At 46.2% G+C, this 17,153-nt stretch overlaps 1 protein-coding gene across 1 annotated transcript in view; it reads right to left on the bottom strand.

The window, feature by feature from the left end:
- The window catches only part of GALNT11 (polypeptide N-acetylgalactosaminyltransferase 11), a 49,907-nt gene that overhangs the window by 10,896 nt on the left and 21,858 nt on the right, over nt 1–17,153 (bottom strand). The window contains 5 exon segments of the mRNA XM_039230689.1: nt 2,517–2,766; nt 4,407–4,532; nt 7,147–7,313; nt 8,698–8,821; nt 9,887–10,219. Of these exon segments, the coding sequence (XP_039086620.1) occupies nt 2,517–2,766; nt 4,407–4,532; nt 7,147–7,313; nt 8,698–8,821; nt 9,887–10,184 (965 nt within the window). The 5' untranslated portion in view covers nt 10,185–10,219.

The following is a 17,153-nucleotide window of genomic DNA, read 5'->3' as shown; positions in this document are numbered from 1 at the left end:
CACACAAGAAACAGTTACAAAACTTACTCATGTGCTTGCCCATAAAGCAAATCTCCTCAATTTTCAAAGAATTAAAAGCCTGGCTTAAGCCAGGAATACACAATTATAAAATCCCCATATGTCTGGAAGATGATAAGTGCAGTGTTTAATAACCTTGGGGTCAGAGACGACTTCACAACAAAAATATTTTAAAATAAGTGTACAAAATGATACATCATAATTTGTGGGATGCAGCTAAAACCGTAAGAAAGCTTATGGTCTTAAATGCATGTATGAGAAAATGAAAAAGGATGAAAGATTTGAAATCTAAACATCGGCTGCAGCAGTCAGCAACCCTGGTACCACATCAGCGAAACGGCTCACATCACAAAGGGAGGAGCGTGGGGAGAGCGGCACAGGGACAAGGAGCCCTGGTGTCCTCGCTGCACAGGGATGTCAGGTGACGCTGTCAAGGTCAGCGGGTGACTGCTCTCCCGAGCGATACGGTGATAAATGGCGCACTCTGCGGCCAGGAGACGGAGCAGAAGCAGGGTCTCGTGTTTCCCACAGCAAAGGACCCAAGTCAGTTCGACAGTGAGGACAGGAGTATGTCCATCCATCACCCAGAGTTAAAGGGGCCAGAAACAGAAGACCCAGAATAACCACAGTCACAGGGACTGGCCTCTGGGGGAAAGGGCTGGGAAGGGGGAGGGAAGGCTCGTCAGTCACTCTTCATCCTCAGTATTCTATTGCGTTACGGAAGGCTGGCTCGTCGGTTAAGCAGCCGACTTCAGCTCAGGTCATGATCTCAGGGTCAGAGAGTTCGAGCCCCACATCGGGCTCTGTGCTGACAAATCAGAGCCTGGGGCTGCTTCGGATTCTGTGTCTCCCTCTCTCTCTGCCCCTCCCCTGCTCATGCTATGTCAAAATTAAACAGAAACTTTAAAAATCTTTGGTAAAGTATTAAAAAAAAACAATGCTGACGGAGATGAAACAGGCAACAACGGGCGTGCACTGCACAGGCTTCACCTACTCACAGTGACACTGCACCGATGGCCCGAAAGGAGAGGACAGGGTGCAGGGACGGCTACTGTCTGCCCCCAGTCACAGGACGGGAGGGTGCAGAGACCCAAACCACGCAGGGACCGTCCCCGGACGCAGCCCCACTCTCTGACAGAGGGGAGGGTGGGTCGCACCCACCCAGGGGCTCCCTGAACTCAGCAAGACCCAGAAGAGACCGCTGCACTCTGCCGCAGACAACGCCAGGCCCCCAGGGTGGGTCAAGGCCTCCCCTCCACCACCGGGGGCAGAGGCCAGCAGGCTGGCAAGCGGCCCGAGGCCAGCTGAGGAGCCGCTGCGCCCCTGTCCCCTGAGGAGAGGGAAAACCGGGTTGACTAACGCAGAAGCGAGGCAGGTCCACATCCAGGCGGTCTCATGCTCGTCCACCAGCAGCCGTGGATGACGACGCTGGTGACCAGGCCGTCCGTGACCTTCAGACAGCTGTACCCCCAGCCTCCCACCAAGCTAAACGGGATAAACAGGCTACGACGTATCAACAGAACGCAGCGCGTCTCCGCTGCTGTGTGGGGTGCAGCCACGCGCGGCGACACCCGGAGGAACTCTAAAGCAATGCTGAGCAAGAGCAGCAGGGCAGGGCGTCCGTGGCCTCTTTCACATGAAGTCCCCGAACAGGCACATTACAAAACCGTGCCGTTCAGAGGCGCTGAAAGTGAAGGCAGGCGAGGAAATGATTACCGGGGACCGGGTCAGGGCGCTGACCCATCTCGGGGCGGGGGCCGCGGGCGGGAACAGGAGTACACAGGGCAGCGGGGTGCTGCGTGTGGGCCGGGTGACAGCACAGGGGTCGGGATGACCGCCATTTAGTCAGCTGTGCGCCCGACACATCCACTCGCACGCGTACGTCTCACGTACGTGGTTTTTCCACAGGAAGAAAACCCAAACCGTCAGTCCAAAGACATTAAAAAGCAGAAACCCAGACAAACCTCTGAAGTCTACGTGAGAAATTTAGGACAAAAAATAACGGATAATATGGAGGTAGATCTGCGATACTGAGAACATGAAGAACTAGAAATAGCCTGCACGCGACTCACGACGGTGCCGCAGAACCCGCCCCAAAGATCCTGGTCACACAACAGGCTTCCCAGCACACGCTCTTCCCGGCGCCACACCCACACACACACACGCGTGTGCGCGAGCAGAGACCCACAGGCAAGCAGGCAGCGGCGCGCTATACCACGATAACCAATGTAAGAAGGGGGGGCCATGCCCAGGCCGCCACGGCTGCCCCAGGACACTGCCCCCTCCCCGACCCCCCCATCTGCCTTGCTGAGCTGGAAGCCCTGATCCCCAAGTCTTCCCACAGCAGCCAGTGCAGCGTGTGAAGTGCGGGAGGCGCTCAAGAATTTTTAAGGGACAACCGTGGCCAGCGCGGCTCCCTGCAGAGAGGGGTATCCCTGGGGCGCCTGCGCCTCTTTGGAAGAAGCACTGGCGGGGTTTCGAATCCGCAGGAGTCTCACTTGATGGGCGCCGTGGCTCCTTCCGGTCCTCCAAGCTCAGAGAGGGGCACGAGGTCCCACTTGAAGTGCAGCCCCCAGTTGAACCCTCCGCGCACGACGGGGGACGAGCTGTAGGCGAGCGTGTCCGCGCTGATGATGTCGATGACGGGGCACACGACGGTCCGCGGGTCGGCCCGGATGGCGGCCAGCAGCGGCTGCAGCCACAGCACGTTCACCTCGCAGTGGCTGTCCAGGAACACCAGGACCTCTCCTGCGGAGGCAAACGACAGGCCGCCGCTCCGCTCGCGGACACGCGGCACAGCCGGCGCCCCCCGGCCCCCCCCGGCCCCTGGCCCCGCTGCCAGCCTGGCCCGAAGCCACTGCCGTGAGTGAGCAGCGACAGGCACATCACGTCCCCTCACTGACGGGGCTCCGGGTCCGCTCTCTGGGCAGGAAGGTGTGGGGCGTGGCTCAGGACGGCGGCCCCTGGTGTGTACGTGTTCTACTACGCTTACTGGGGTCCAGCTAGCTCTGCCTCGGGAAACAGGACAGAGGGCGCGTTTCCGCTGGTGACCCGGAGACGTGGCTGCCGTTAGCGAGGACGGCCACAGCACAGCGGTCCTTTCACGAGGGAGGGAGGCGAGGACCCCTCTGCCATGGCAGCGACTCGGGCCCCTGCTCCCGAGGCCCCCCCGCAGCTGCCACGTTCGCATCCCTGTTTGTTTCCATCCTCCTGGTCCCCCAGCCTTGCTGGCCTGGGGGCTCTCAGGAGCCGATGGGGTCTCCCGTCTCCTGGTTTAGTAAAATAAAAACCATCAAGATTCTATCCTGTTTTTAACTCGATGCGAGAGGCACACAGGGAACGTGGGAGATGTCGCTACGAGGGAATGCCCCCTCCCAACTAAAGTTCCAGAAGTCTCAAATTACCCTCATGGCTTTTGGGTTTTTTTGGCCCTATCCATGCCACTACCTCCAATATCATATATCTAACATTTTAAAACTGATTCAACTTAAATAAACTTATTTTAATCGGAAAATTTTGTCAGGATCATAAATGAAAATCAGGCTAACCTTAAACCGTACAAAGAAATATCATGGAATCGATGCAATATAACTGAGGACTGCGCACACAGATTTTCTGCAGAAGACTAAATGTGATATGTGTTCCTTCTTTTTAAAAGGGGACATAAGTGTATGCTAGAAAGGTTTTAAAGATATATTAGTAAACTGGAGACTTTATCTTTGATGGAATCAGAAGGACTGAGAGGAAATTTTAAAGAAAGTACCTTTTCAGTTTTGTAAGTCATTATCTATTTACTTATTTTTATTTTTTAAAGATTTTATTTTTAAGTAATCTCCACACCCAACGTGGAGTTCGACCTCACAACCCTGGAGGTCAAGATTTGTATGCTCTACTGACTGAGCCAGCCAGGCGCCCCTGTAAGTCCATTTTTAATATTATAGTCCGTTTCTCCAAGAAAATCCACGATGCCCTAACACCAGCACTATGTATTCGTTAAGAAGCACCGGGCATAATTCCAATCAGACAGTTTGGGTACACAGATTTTAAATTCTGTATTAAAAAAATGACAGAAGTTCAGGTACAATTTGGACTCTTGTCTTTATAGCAGTAAACAAGACCCAAACCTACGTGAGGAGCAGGGGCTCACGGCCAGGGCCACTGTGAGAACAGACCGGCTTGGCGTCCTGCGCTCAGCTCCGTGGAGTCTGTGTTCTGGGACAGCAGGGGCTGGCGTTCTGAAGACCCTTCCCGGAGCGACCGGGCTCCGTCTCTCCTGCTGACGGTGCCCATGCGGACCCCACTCTTCCGCACACCTCTGCAGAAGCAGGCTCCAGGGACTAAGCCCCGGTCACTCAGTACCCACGGGGAAGAGCGGCAGGAAGCTGTACCTGTGGCGTGGGCCGCTCCGATCATCCTTCCTCGAATCAATCCCTCACGCTTCGTGTTTCTTATTACTTTAATTTTTCCAGGGAGGTATTTTTGGACTTATTCTTCTAGTTCTCCTTTCAAATCATCTGAAAGTAAAGAGCCCCATAATAAAGCCACGTGAGACATATACAAAGACAGCTTTTTTTTTTTTTAATAGCTACTCTAAAATTGTATCTGGTCCTTCCAACACAGATTATCATGTGAATATTACAGAATCTTCTGCCGCTTTACTTTAAAATGGTGTGGCGGCTTATCTCGTGAGGAAGAAAAAGGAAAGAAATGAAGGGTAAGAATCGAAACACTAGCCAGGAGAACAGTCACCTAGTGGACTTGTTTGTATTTTCATAGCAACTAGCACAATGCTTTGCATACAGAATGTCTGTGATGAATATCTCAAGTGAATCAGATTTAAAATGAAACCAAAAAATGAGACATAAATGTCTTTTGTTTCAACATAGTTTTCCATTACTCCATTTCAGAATAGTTGAAATGACTTCTTGCCCTAACAAAAGTTATATAGTAACGTTAGTGAACATGTCCTTTTATTAATTTACCATCTTCTGAGGGCACTAAATATCTTTTATACATTCTAGCTTCTGTACCTTTCAATTTCATGACTTCAAGAATCATCTAAGGAGTAATTCTTTCCGTTGTTAGTAGATAAACCATTCTAAGTTATCATGAATTTTTGCCTTTAAAAAAAAAGCTACAAACTGAAAAAATACAAATGAAAAAAAATATCGACACCATGGATTCTACAATTGAGTATTTGGCCAATCCCTATTTGGTCCAGACTCATTCTTCGTTTTTTAATAATTCATTTTTGAAATTAAGTTTTGTTTTCTATTAACCTTTCTAAATGTTCTCCTGTCCTATTTCAATATTTACCAAGGTTTAAGTATTTTGCTCCATTGGGCTCAGTGTACATTCCTCACTTTGAATATTTAACTGGTAGACCAATTCTGTTGTTGGTAAGAGGTGCTTAATAAACTCCTGAGTGATGACAAAATATGTCATTGGCAGACAATTTATCAGGCATACAATTTATTAACGTACCTCTGCAGCTTGCCGTAATGAAAAGAACAGAAGGAGTTATGTGGACTAGAGGCCTAATTTCAACTCTACCACTTAACAGCTATGGGACCTTGACCAAATTACTTAATATTTCCTCCTCTATAAAATGAAGATACAACCTCTCTCTCAAGGTAGCTGAGAGCCGAGTGAGTAGCTTAAATAAAAAGCCTTCCATCCCCCAGGACGAAGAGCCTGGGGGGCTCAGTTGGTTAAACATTGACTCTTGATTTGGCCTCAGGTCATGACCTCACAGTTTTGGGATCCAGCCCTGTGCTGTTACCTCGAATTCTGCTTGGGATTCTCTCTCTCCCTCTCTGTCCCTCCCCTACTCATGTGCGTGCACAAAGGCACTCTCCCTCAAAATAAACAAACATTAAAAAAAAAAAAAGTCAGAGAGACGAAAGCAGGAACAGAGTCAGGAATACTGTAATAACGCGTGTAATAAGCACGTGACGGACGAGGGCCACACTTCCCGTCATGAGCACCCAGTGATGTACAGGACTGTTTAATCAACATGCAGTTCAACCAGAACTAATAACACTCGATGTCAATTATACTTCAATGATAATTTTTAAAACAGAAAGTGTATAATATATGTACTGAATCATAAACACTGGCATTCAGAGATCAGCTAAAAGCGATCGTGATGCAATCCACTTTTATGTGGGGATGGTCGGTGTAACAGACTTATTAGATAAATAGAAACTAAGGCATTAGGCTGAGTGAAAAAAGCCAATCTGGAAAGGTCGCGTACTGTATGATTCTATGTATGTACCAATTCTTGGAATGACAAAAATCACAGGGACAGAAACAAACTCAGAGAGATTAGGGGTGCCGGGGATCAGGGATGGGTGGTCGGGGAGGTGGGTGGTGTGAATGCTGGAAGGTGGCACAGGGGAGACCTTTGTGGTCAGGGGGTTGTCTGTATCTTGATCACAGTGGTGGCTGCAGGCATGTACACCGGGAATAAAATGACCCGGAACTGTGTACACACACTCTACCTGCCAGATTCCTGGTTTTGATGTTGTGCTATAATTACGTTAGAAATAACCAATGGGGGGGCGCCTGGGTGGCTTAGTCGGTTAAGCGTCCGACTTTCGCTTAGGTCATGATCTCGCGGTTCGTGGGTTCGAGCCCCGTGTCGGGCTCTGTGCTGACTGCCGGCTCAGAGCCTGGAGCCTGTTTCAGTCTGTGACTCCCTCTCTCTCTGGCCCTCCCCTGCTCACGCTGTCTGTCTCTCTCTCTCCTAGAAATAAAATAAAACATTAAAAAAAAAAAAAGAAATAACCAGTGGGGGAAACGGGGTGGGGGGGGCGGTGGTAACAGACCTCTCTGTAACTTACTGTTACTAATCTACGGTTATTTTGAAATAAAACAGTATTTGTAAAAAGATAAGCCAAGGGAAAAATTTCAAGGGCCAAACTTAAATAACAGAGTCTGAAAAAAGAGTATGAAGATAATGCTGTTTGGTCTCATCGACAGAGACACCTATTCGTCGCTGACCCCGCTGCAACCCTGCGGACGAGGGTCGTGTCTGCCACCTACCCCGACAGTCAGCTCGGCTGATGCTCACGCGACCACAATCGTCAGCCCGGACCCCACGGCTTCAACTGCCACGGGCCTTACCGAAGTCACTGTTGTCGTCCACGAGGATGATTTCGTGAAGGAGCCGGGCTGGCGTGCGGTCGAGGACGCTGTGCACCGTACGGAGCAAGGCCGACAAGGCTTCGTTGTAGAAACAGATGACGACACTGGCGACTGGCAGGTCCGTGGGGTAGGACTTGTCTTTACATCTGTAAAGAGGTGAATGGGGAAAGGCGACATCGGAGAAGGCTCAGATGTTTTAGGTCATTATTCACTCAACAGTAACCGCCGCCGTTCAGCCTCCTTCCCACATCGTAACAAAAGTTTTTGAAAAAGCATTGAAGAATGCACCATGTGTCCGACTCAGGAGCTTTACATTTTATTAATTCTTCCCTCCAATACCTGCTGCTCCACTTTTCAGGTCATTATCTAATATTTTCAATATTCAGGTCAATATTCAAATATTTTCAGGTCAATATTTAAAAAATGATTTTTTTAGTAGATTTTACATAAAAATGTGTTATTAATTGTATGAAATCACTACAGGTTTTTAATGCAGCACTCATAAGCTAATGATCAGCCTTTACACAGTAAACATTCAAAAGAAAGTAACATAAAACTTTGTATCTGAAAGCTGTTTTTTGCCCAACTTTAGGAAAAGATTTGAGTAAACTAGGATGTAAATCAGGATAACAAAACAGCTTCTATTGTGTTAAAAAGGGTCAGGTGGCTTTAAGCAACAATAATAAAAAACCTCAGCTTTAAGAATAAAATCTAGAATTCCCTATTCTTTTGTGCGGCCTACAAGCCTCCCGGCAGCCGGGCCCGGGCCACCACGGCTTGCGGGGCTTCCCCCGCCACAGCCACAGCGCGGCGGTCAGGGCCTTTCCCAGCAGCGCACCCACTCCACCTGCCCTCCGGGTAACCCCATGCATGGGAGGTTGGGAGGTGCCCCCAGGCTCGGGAGGGGTCCCTTGCACAACGCTCATCCTCTAGGAGGCCTCCCCTGACTGCTCTGGTTTGGGGGGGGTCCCCACTTCACCGATTCCTACCACAGCCCTCATTTACCACCGCAATTACCCGACTCCTCATAACTCCCCCGCAAGGTCCCCAGCCCCGCGATCCCGGGGGCCGCGTCTCACTCTGCGGCCTTCCCACACCTAACACCGGGCCGAGCAAACACACGTGCTCAGCAAGGCCTGCCTACGGCAGCCGGGCTGTCACCCACGTGAATGAAAAGCCTCTGAAGCAACAAAAACAATGAAGACAGGAAAGTGAGACGATGGATGAATAAAATTCTCCACTGATTTTTAATCCCCTTGACCACAGATCCAATAAACACCAAAAACAACCTTGCGTTCAGAAGGTTATCTCATTATACGCAGTTGGTACCTCCCTCCTTTCCCCCAGGATTTTAAATTTCAAGAGAGACACAGCAAGCTCTAGAACACGGGCAGTACAATCTCGGACCACGGGCTTCCGGCGTGGGCAGGGCGGAAATCTGTGACGTGTCTGCTGCCCTGCATGGCGGGGCCTAGCAACGCGGTCCCCACGACTTCCTGTGTCAGGCGCACACACTAACGCGAAACGTACGCGGTGTTCCGGGTGTCCGGCACGTCTCTATGGTAACCCAGGCGGTTACTGATGAGCATGTTGAAGGCGTGTTTCTGGTAGCCCAGGTCTCTCAACTCCTGGTCACGTTCGTTAAAAATCATACCTGCAGTTTCACCAGAATAAAAGTTTACCAAAATCATACCTGCAGAGTTTTACCAAGATAAGTAAAGACACTAGACATTTTCCTATCAATGCTTTTAAAGTGTCCGTACGGTAGTCTGAGAAATATTAGAAAGTAAATTTATGAAAACTGAGGTATTAGTTTCCATTTCCTCATGTAATTTTAAGTATTTTCAACATCGTGTATTAGAGAATCATTAAGTCCTAGAAATTGATTTTATTTCTTTGAAACTATTATCAAACAAAAAAATCTATTTTAACACTTCCTTTATTAATTGTGGATCTTTCAATCTCTCAAAATCTCTTCCTTTTACTCCTACGTCACTTATTATTTGAGATTTCTAAGGACAAGATTAAAGTTCTTTCTTTTTGAAGTTTTAAAGAGAACCAAAATGGCTCATTTATTCCTTAAAATAAAATCGCTAAAACCAGGACTCCAGAATTACAGTATCCAAAAGACAGATAAAGTAGATTCTCAATTCCAAACTGAACAGAATATAACTTCTGAAGAAAAAAGTTTCCCTTTTATACTAAGATTTTATAAACTCCTGTATTTAATATACTCCAGCATCTTAACAATTCTTATAAGTAAAAATCTTATTAGATAGAAGTAATCTCAGCTTACCTCTGAACCCAAAGGTCTATCTTCTGTTTTAATTAACTCTACCTTTCATAATACTTTATATATAGTCAAGTTACCTTTCAACCATTTCTTTCCCATATTAAATAATGCTAACTATTAAAATCCTTCCCCATAGGTTCCATTTTCTTTCCACTCAATTTTTCTTTTTTTTTCTCCCCCTATTCTGGACCTTATTACTTTCTCCCAAGTCCTCATAAAATACTGAAGTCAGAAACAGTGAATCAGAATATAACTCCCCACTGAGTCTGCAAAATCCTAGAACCTCAGCTAGCTCATTAACAAAATAAATTGGTGGGCAAAAATGACCCATTTCTAATCCCCTGAGCAACACGTGACTCAAGAACTGAACTGAAAGCTCCAATGATTAAATAGTCTGACATACCCCTAAGAGTCCAACACACTTACCCAATTCAGAAGAGAATTTCATGTTGCCTTTTTCTGGATCTTCAATCTGATTATCTATCATGTCATCAATTCTGTTTACTTTGAACTGTGACTCTAACACTCGACTTGGGCCTCGAGTGAAACGGGGATAGAATTTTTTGGGAAAAGGTCCATGGGGCCCGGACCCCTTGATGGGCACATTCTTAAGTGGCTGAGTCACCTCGCTGAAGTTGAAATAAATAAAAAGCAAAAGCGTCCAGGTGGCAGACGTGAAGAGACATCCGTAACAGAAATAGCGAACTGTGGCACTTCCCATCATAGGCCTAGCATAGCTGAGGGGCCATCTTCAATCTCCTGAAAGAGAAGAACAGCTACGTTAGACCCTTCGGGACATTTGTCAATCATCCACCAAGCTCCCGGCCACTGCATTCCAAATAACCCAGTAGAACTTCTCAACTACCGATTTAGGACCCCTATGCACACCGTTAGCAAAGACTCAAATATAAGAAGATACACGGATGGCACTGAATGAAAATGGAAAGAATTCAACAATTAAAACTACAGGCCAATGTGTCAGTGCTAGGAAAACCAATGGGAGCAAAATAGTTACTTATTTATTTGCCCGTGTTAAAGGATAGTTTACCTTTGCTCTGCATTGCTTTCGGTGTGGTAATTTTTTTCAGATTCTGGCTTTTCATGAGGAAAATACAAGTACGTCATGTATCATACAGTCTACCAAAAGTCCCTTTCCACCATAAAATTCTAGGACTCTTTTGACCTAAGGATCTTAAAATCTGTTATTAAAAATAAGCAACCTGTAGAAAATAGTTCTATTTCCAATCAGAGATTGAACCTGCCCTAATGCCTATACTAGATTCAGCAGTTACAGTTCAATTTATTACTGAAAGCAGAGGTTAAGGTATCCATAGATTTGGAATCCATAGCTTTGACAGTAAGGAATCTACAGCTTTGAGAAGCTTCTTGGTGAACTGTGACACACAACCCGATCTGGGAACCGATGGTATTATGAAAAGACAAGCTTCGAGTTCTAACCCCATTTTGTCACACACTGGCTATGCAGCTTTAGACAAATCACCAAATTTTCTTAGCCTCCTTTTCATCAACTGTATTCCAAGGAAAGACTACAATCTGCCTCACCTGATACTCAGAATTAAATAAAATACTTAGAATTACATAAGAGATGTAAAGTATCAGGCGCAATGACTAACACACAAAACACAGCGATGGGCAACGGCCCAGGACAGCGTCTGCAGAGGCCGCAGCTGGCTCTTGTCCCATTTGATCACTGTACTTCCTCCACTCGGCACAAGAATGGCACATACAAGCTGCCGAAGGATACCTACAGAATCAAAGAATACAGCACAAATTCAACCATGTTCTCTTCTTCCTCCTCCTCGTTAGGTCTACATTTAATATGTAATATGAATGGGATACGTGACCATATATTATGTCCCTTACAGTGACCCCCAAGTCCTTGTCTCATCTGGAATCACCTCTCTGACCACATCTCTCCCTCCTCACTCCTTTCGTTCTAGGCAAATGTGTCAATCATACTCCCACTGACAGATTACGCAGAGGTCCTTGCCTCTGTCTAGAATCCTTGTCATCCCTGGGTGCCTGGGTGCCTGTCAGCACAGAGCCCACTCCGGATCCCCCGTCTCCCTCTCTCTCTGCCCCTCCCCCACTCACACTCTCCCTCTCTCTCTCTCAAAAATAAATAAGCACTAAAAAAAATGTTTCAAAAGAATACTTTTCATCCCAGCTAACTTCACCTCTGTTGAATCTCTCCTCAAATATCCCCTTCTCAGGAAGTCTCTAGATGAATGACCATATTTAAAACTGCAACTCAGTCACCAAACGCAAGTGCCTCTGATCTTCTCTACTCCTTGCAACTTCCTCCTTCTCACACGTGACCTAATTACGTATTATTTACTGCCCCTCGCCCCTGTAGAAGGTAAGCTTCACTGGGGCAAGAGCTTTTGTCTGTTTCGTGTTGTGCCCCGAGCTGACAATAAAGCCTGGCACGAAGCACACATTCAGTAACCATTCGTGGAGTTTGATGAATCAATTACTGTAATACAGTTATCGATATGTTTGCAAAATTCTGGGACTTTACCAACAAATGTACTGCTATCATGTTTTGAGTGAAGCGGTACCTTAAATCTACGCATAGAGATCATGACTACCGTATGTCAGCAGGATGAAACCAGCCAGAATGAGAGGCATGGGTATTATTAGAAAAGTTCCAAAAAAAAAAAAAAAACCCAAACCAAAACAAAACACAGGCTCTCATTGTCTACTTTCACAAATTAAATAAAGGTCTTTGTGATGAAAACAGGAGACTACTTTCCATTTTGTCTACTGCATGGTCCTAGGTCCCCTCTAGGCTGCCACCACCTCTGGGCAAAATGAGAGTTTTCTCCTCAAGACGTCACCCAGAGGGTTCGGTCAAGTCCGTTCACATGTTGTCCCAGAATACCCCTCCCAGTCCGAACCAAAACAGCTCAAACACTGAGGCCTTGCATCCTGAACTGTACAGTGTATTAACTACCAACAATTCTATCAGGCAGATATTATTTTCCTCAAGCTATATTACGGTAATTCCTTAGAGGGCATTTTTTTATTTGGTCAATTCTTAGACTAAATTAAGGAACCTATAAAAATGAGAGAAACTAATAGAATCAGGTCATTTACTTTTTTATTAAAAAAATTTTTTAATGCTTATTCATTTTTGAGGCAGAGAGAGAGAGGGACAGAGGGCGAGCAGGGGAGGGGCAGAGAGAAACAGAGACACAGAAATTGAAGCAGGCTCCAGGCTCTGAGGTGTCAGCACAGAGCCCGATGTGGGGCCCGAACTCACAAACCGTGAGATCATGACCTGACCTGAAGTGAGACGCTTAACCGACGGAGCCACCCAGGCGCCCCGGTCATTTATTTTATATAATTAACCATAACAGTCTTTCAGAAGCAACACTGATAGAGACACTATCAGTCTTTACAAGAAGTCAACACTCAAATATGAAGGAAGTCTGGGGAGCCGGGGTGGCTTAGTCGGTTAAGTGTCCACTCTTGATTTCAAGTCAGGATCCCACGGTTTGTGAGTTCAAGCCCTGCATCTGGGATTCTCTCTCCCTTTCTCTCTGCCCCTCCCTTGCTTACTCTGAGAGAGTTTTAAATAAAACTTTAAAAGAATATATGAAGAAAGTACAAAGCAATCAGATACCTATTATTTAATAAGATAACTGGTTCTTAACTGTTTAAGAAGTTAAAATCTAAACAAAACTCAAAAGCTGAAATTTTAATCTAACCCATGCTAACAAATAATGAATCCAGCATCTTCACAATAAAGTTTTCCTGCTTCGTGCTGTCTGCTCTTCCTTCTAAAGGCAAGTACCCATGGCTTCAGTACCCAAGGCTGAAAGCCTTTAAAAGGAGGGTCGAGGGGCACCTGGGTGGCTCAGTTGGGTTAAGCGTCCGACTTCTGCTCAGGTTGTGATCTCATGGTTCGTGGGTTTGAGCCCCGTGTCGGGCTCTGTGCTGACAGCTCAGAGCCTGTAGCCTGTTTGGGATTCTGTGTCTCCCTCTCTCTCTGACCCTCCCCTGCTCACATGTGCTCTCTCTCTCAGAAATAAGTAAAACATTAAAAAAAAAAAAAAGGAGGGTCGAAGCAAACATTAAAAGCAGTTAATAGAAAACACCTACTGAACAAATTCTTTCAATCATAAACTTGAACAGTTAATAAAGCCAAAACTTCAGCAGTTAGATGCCAACATAATACATTTTTCGAAAGTTAAATGCACAAAAGGCTAACTAGCTGTGTACATGAATTTCCAGGGAGGCCAGGCCGTCATGGTGTGGTGGAGGCCGAGAGGCAGGGGCCTTGTGAGCAGAGTCAGGGGTTCACCAGGGAGGCACAGAAGCAGCGGACTGGGGAGAGGGACACGGGATGTGTGGGTGACAGTGACGGACCACACGCGGGGCCGATGATCTGAGGTTTACGCCACTACAGAGAGTAACACGAAGGACCGAACGTGGTGTCTGGAAATGAGATGCCGCACACATTCGGCAGAGCCTTGGCTACTGACGGAAGAGTCCCTTCCAAACAGTGAACCGGAGCTGTATCGCCATAACCGATGTGCCCACAGCGGAGGTGTTACCACACCGGCTGTACGCACCCCCTCAGGGGACACGGTCGTCTCTGTCTCTTCCACCCCACTATGCTGAGCACGGTGTCTAGTATTAAACATGAACAAACACTGGTTTGTGTAATTAAAAATTATGCAAAGTGTATTTCTGTCCCCGGAGACGTTACAGGACCTTGATTCTGTGCAATGTAGAAGCTTACTTGGGGCACCTGGGGGGCCTCAGCAGTTAAGCGTCCGACTCTTGATTTTGGCTCGGGTCATGATCTCACAGTTCATGAGTTCAAGTCTCGCTTTGGGCTCTGCACTGACAGTGTGGTGGGATATTCTCTCTTTCTCTCAAAAATAATAAACATTAAGAAGAGTATATGTGAGATGAGCACAGCCTGGGGAATAAACATTTACTGTCAAGAGGAGGAAGGAAAGGAGGAGAAAACAGCTAACCAGTTAAAACGGTTTCATTAGATATGGTCATTATTAATGACCATATTATTAATGACCATAGTATTAATTATTAATGACCACAGTATTAATTATTATAGCTATGCCAGCAAATGTCCCAAGTCTTCCTTTCTCAGTCCAAGATTTCTTAATGATTAATTTGAAATCACTGCAAAAGGAAATTTTATAAATCGAGATAGTTTTATATAATTCTATGCATATCAATGTGAAAACCTAGAATAACATTTAAGGAAAATACAACTTACTCAAATTGACCCCAGTCCCAACAGAAATGCAAACAGACCAACCTCACAGAAGAAATAACCTCACAAGAGTTCCTCAAAGCAGGGGCGCCTGGGGGCTCTGTCAGCTGACTGTCTCACTCTTCATTTCGGCTCAGATCATGATCTCACAGCCCACGATCTCAATCATGAGGTCGAGTCTGGTATCAGGCTCCACACTGGGGATTCTCTCTTCTCTCCCTCTGCCCCTCTCCCCTGCTCGCATGTGCTCTCTCTCTCAAGAGAAAGTTTCTCAAAACAACAACAACCCACCAGGCAGAGAGGTGCACAGGGGACTCGACCAGTCCTTCAGAGATCTAATATCCTCATGCTACTTAAGCCACTGCAGAGCATAAGTAATAACACAAGAAATCTTCCTGGGGCCCCTGGGTGGCTCAGTCGGTTAAGTGTCAGACTTCGGCTCAGGTCATGATCTCGCGATCCATGGGTTTGAGCCCTGCGTCGGGCTCTGTGCTGACAGCTCAGAGCCTGGAGCCTGCTTTAGAGTCTGTCTTCTTCTCCCTCTCTGCTCCTCCCCTGCTCATGTTCTCTCCCTCCCTCTCTCTCTCTCTCTCAAAAATAAATAAACATTAAAAATTTTTTTAAAAAAATCTTCCAAATCTGTTTTGTAAAAATGAGTAGGACACTGATCTCAAAAATCTAACAAAAACTGCACCTCCCCAAGACACGTATCTCATTTACAACTATCAATCTTTGAATATAAGAAGTCTTAAGAATAAATACAAAGCACAAACTTAACAAGAAATATCTTAAACATGTATGAAGAGAACTGTAAGACACTCCTGAGAGCCCAAAAGAAGATGCAATCACCTGGAAAGATGTACCTTACTCTTGGAAAGAGAAACCCCACATTACAGAAGTCAGCTCTCCCTAAGTTAACTCTTAAATGTTACATAAGCATATTTAAAGTACTGACAGGGGTGCCTGGGTATCTCAGTTGGTTGAGTGTCCAACTCTTGGTTTCAGCTCAGGTCATGATCCCAGGACTGTGGGATCGAGCCCCATGTCGGGCTCTGCACTGGGCATGGAGCTTAAGATTCTCTCTCCTTTCTCTCTAAAAACAAAACAAAACAAAACAAAACAAGCAAACAAAAAAAAACCCACAAGCAGAAAACCTTTTAAAATACTGACAGATTTCTTTTCCTAGAGCTAAACAAGTTGTTTATGAAGTGGATTTGGGAAAGCACGAACAGGCGGAACAGCCAGGCAAACTCTGAAAAACAAGTACAAGTAGGGGCAAGCCCGATGGACAGTAAACAAACTCCAGAGCTTTTCTACCTGAACAGCACAGCGTGACATGTTGCAGAGACGAAAGGCCAATGGGGCAGGAGGAGAAACTTTGAGAAATGACCCAATTACATGTAGAAATTTCGTACAGATGATTACCGAGAAGATGGCGTGCCGGGAAGGCCATGAACGACGTTCCGCAAACTGCCCTGGGACAAGTGCCTAGACATCGGTGAAGGACGCACTGGGGCCCACACTTCCCACCTAGATCCACCTGATGTAAACTCAATATTTAAATACAGGAGACGAAAAAAACAAACGATTGGGGCCACATCAAAACAAAAGGCTTCCACACAGCAACAGAAACAATCAACAAAACTAAAAGATGACGTACTGAATGGATGAAGCTATTTACAAATGATAGCTCTGATAAAGGATTAGTATCCAAAATATATAAATTGATAAACCTCAACATCCAAAAAAACCCAAATAATCCAATTTAAAAAGGAGCAGAAAACAAGAACAGACCTTTCTCCAAAGAAGACATCCATCCAGATGGCCAACAGACACATGAAATCACACTCAACATCACTCATCATCAGGAAATGCAAATTAAAACCACAATGAAATCTCACCTCACACCTGTCAGGATGGCTAAAAAACACAAATAACAAGTGTTGGTGAGGATGTGGTGTGGGGGGGAGGAACCTTCGTTGACTACTGGTGGGAATGCAAACTGGTATGGCCACTGGGGAAAACAGTATGAAGTTTCCTCAAAACATGAAAAATAGAACTCTCTACCGTCCAGTAATCTCGCTACTGGGTCTTTACGCCAAAAAAAAAAAAGTACAAATTCTAAGGATACATGCACTCCTCTGTACTCAGCACTATTCACAACAGCCAAGCTATGGAAGCAGCCCAAGTGTCCATCAATACATGAATGGATAAAGAAAATGGAGTATCGGGGCGCCTGGGTGGCTTAGTCGGTTAAGCGTCCGACTTTCGCTTAGGTCACGATCTCGCGGTTCGTGGGTTCGAGCCCCGCGTCGGGCTCTGTGCTGACTGCCAGCTCAGAGCCTGGAGCCTGTTTCAGTCTGTGACTCCCTCTCTCTCTGACCCTCCCCTGCTCATGCTGTCTCTCTCTCTCTCCTAGAA

This window comes from Hyaena hyaena, unplaced genomic scaffold, assembly GCF_003009895.1.
Source record: "Hyaena hyaena isolate Hyena2069 unplaced genomic scaffold, ASM300989v1 scaffold_50, whole genome shotgun sequence".
Taxonomy (NCBI): Eukaryota; Metazoa; Chordata; class Mammalia; order Carnivora; family Hyaenidae; genus Hyaena; species Hyaena hyaena.
Note: the sequence above shows the minus strand (reverse complement) of the source record. Positions and strands in the feature narration are given on the sequence as shown.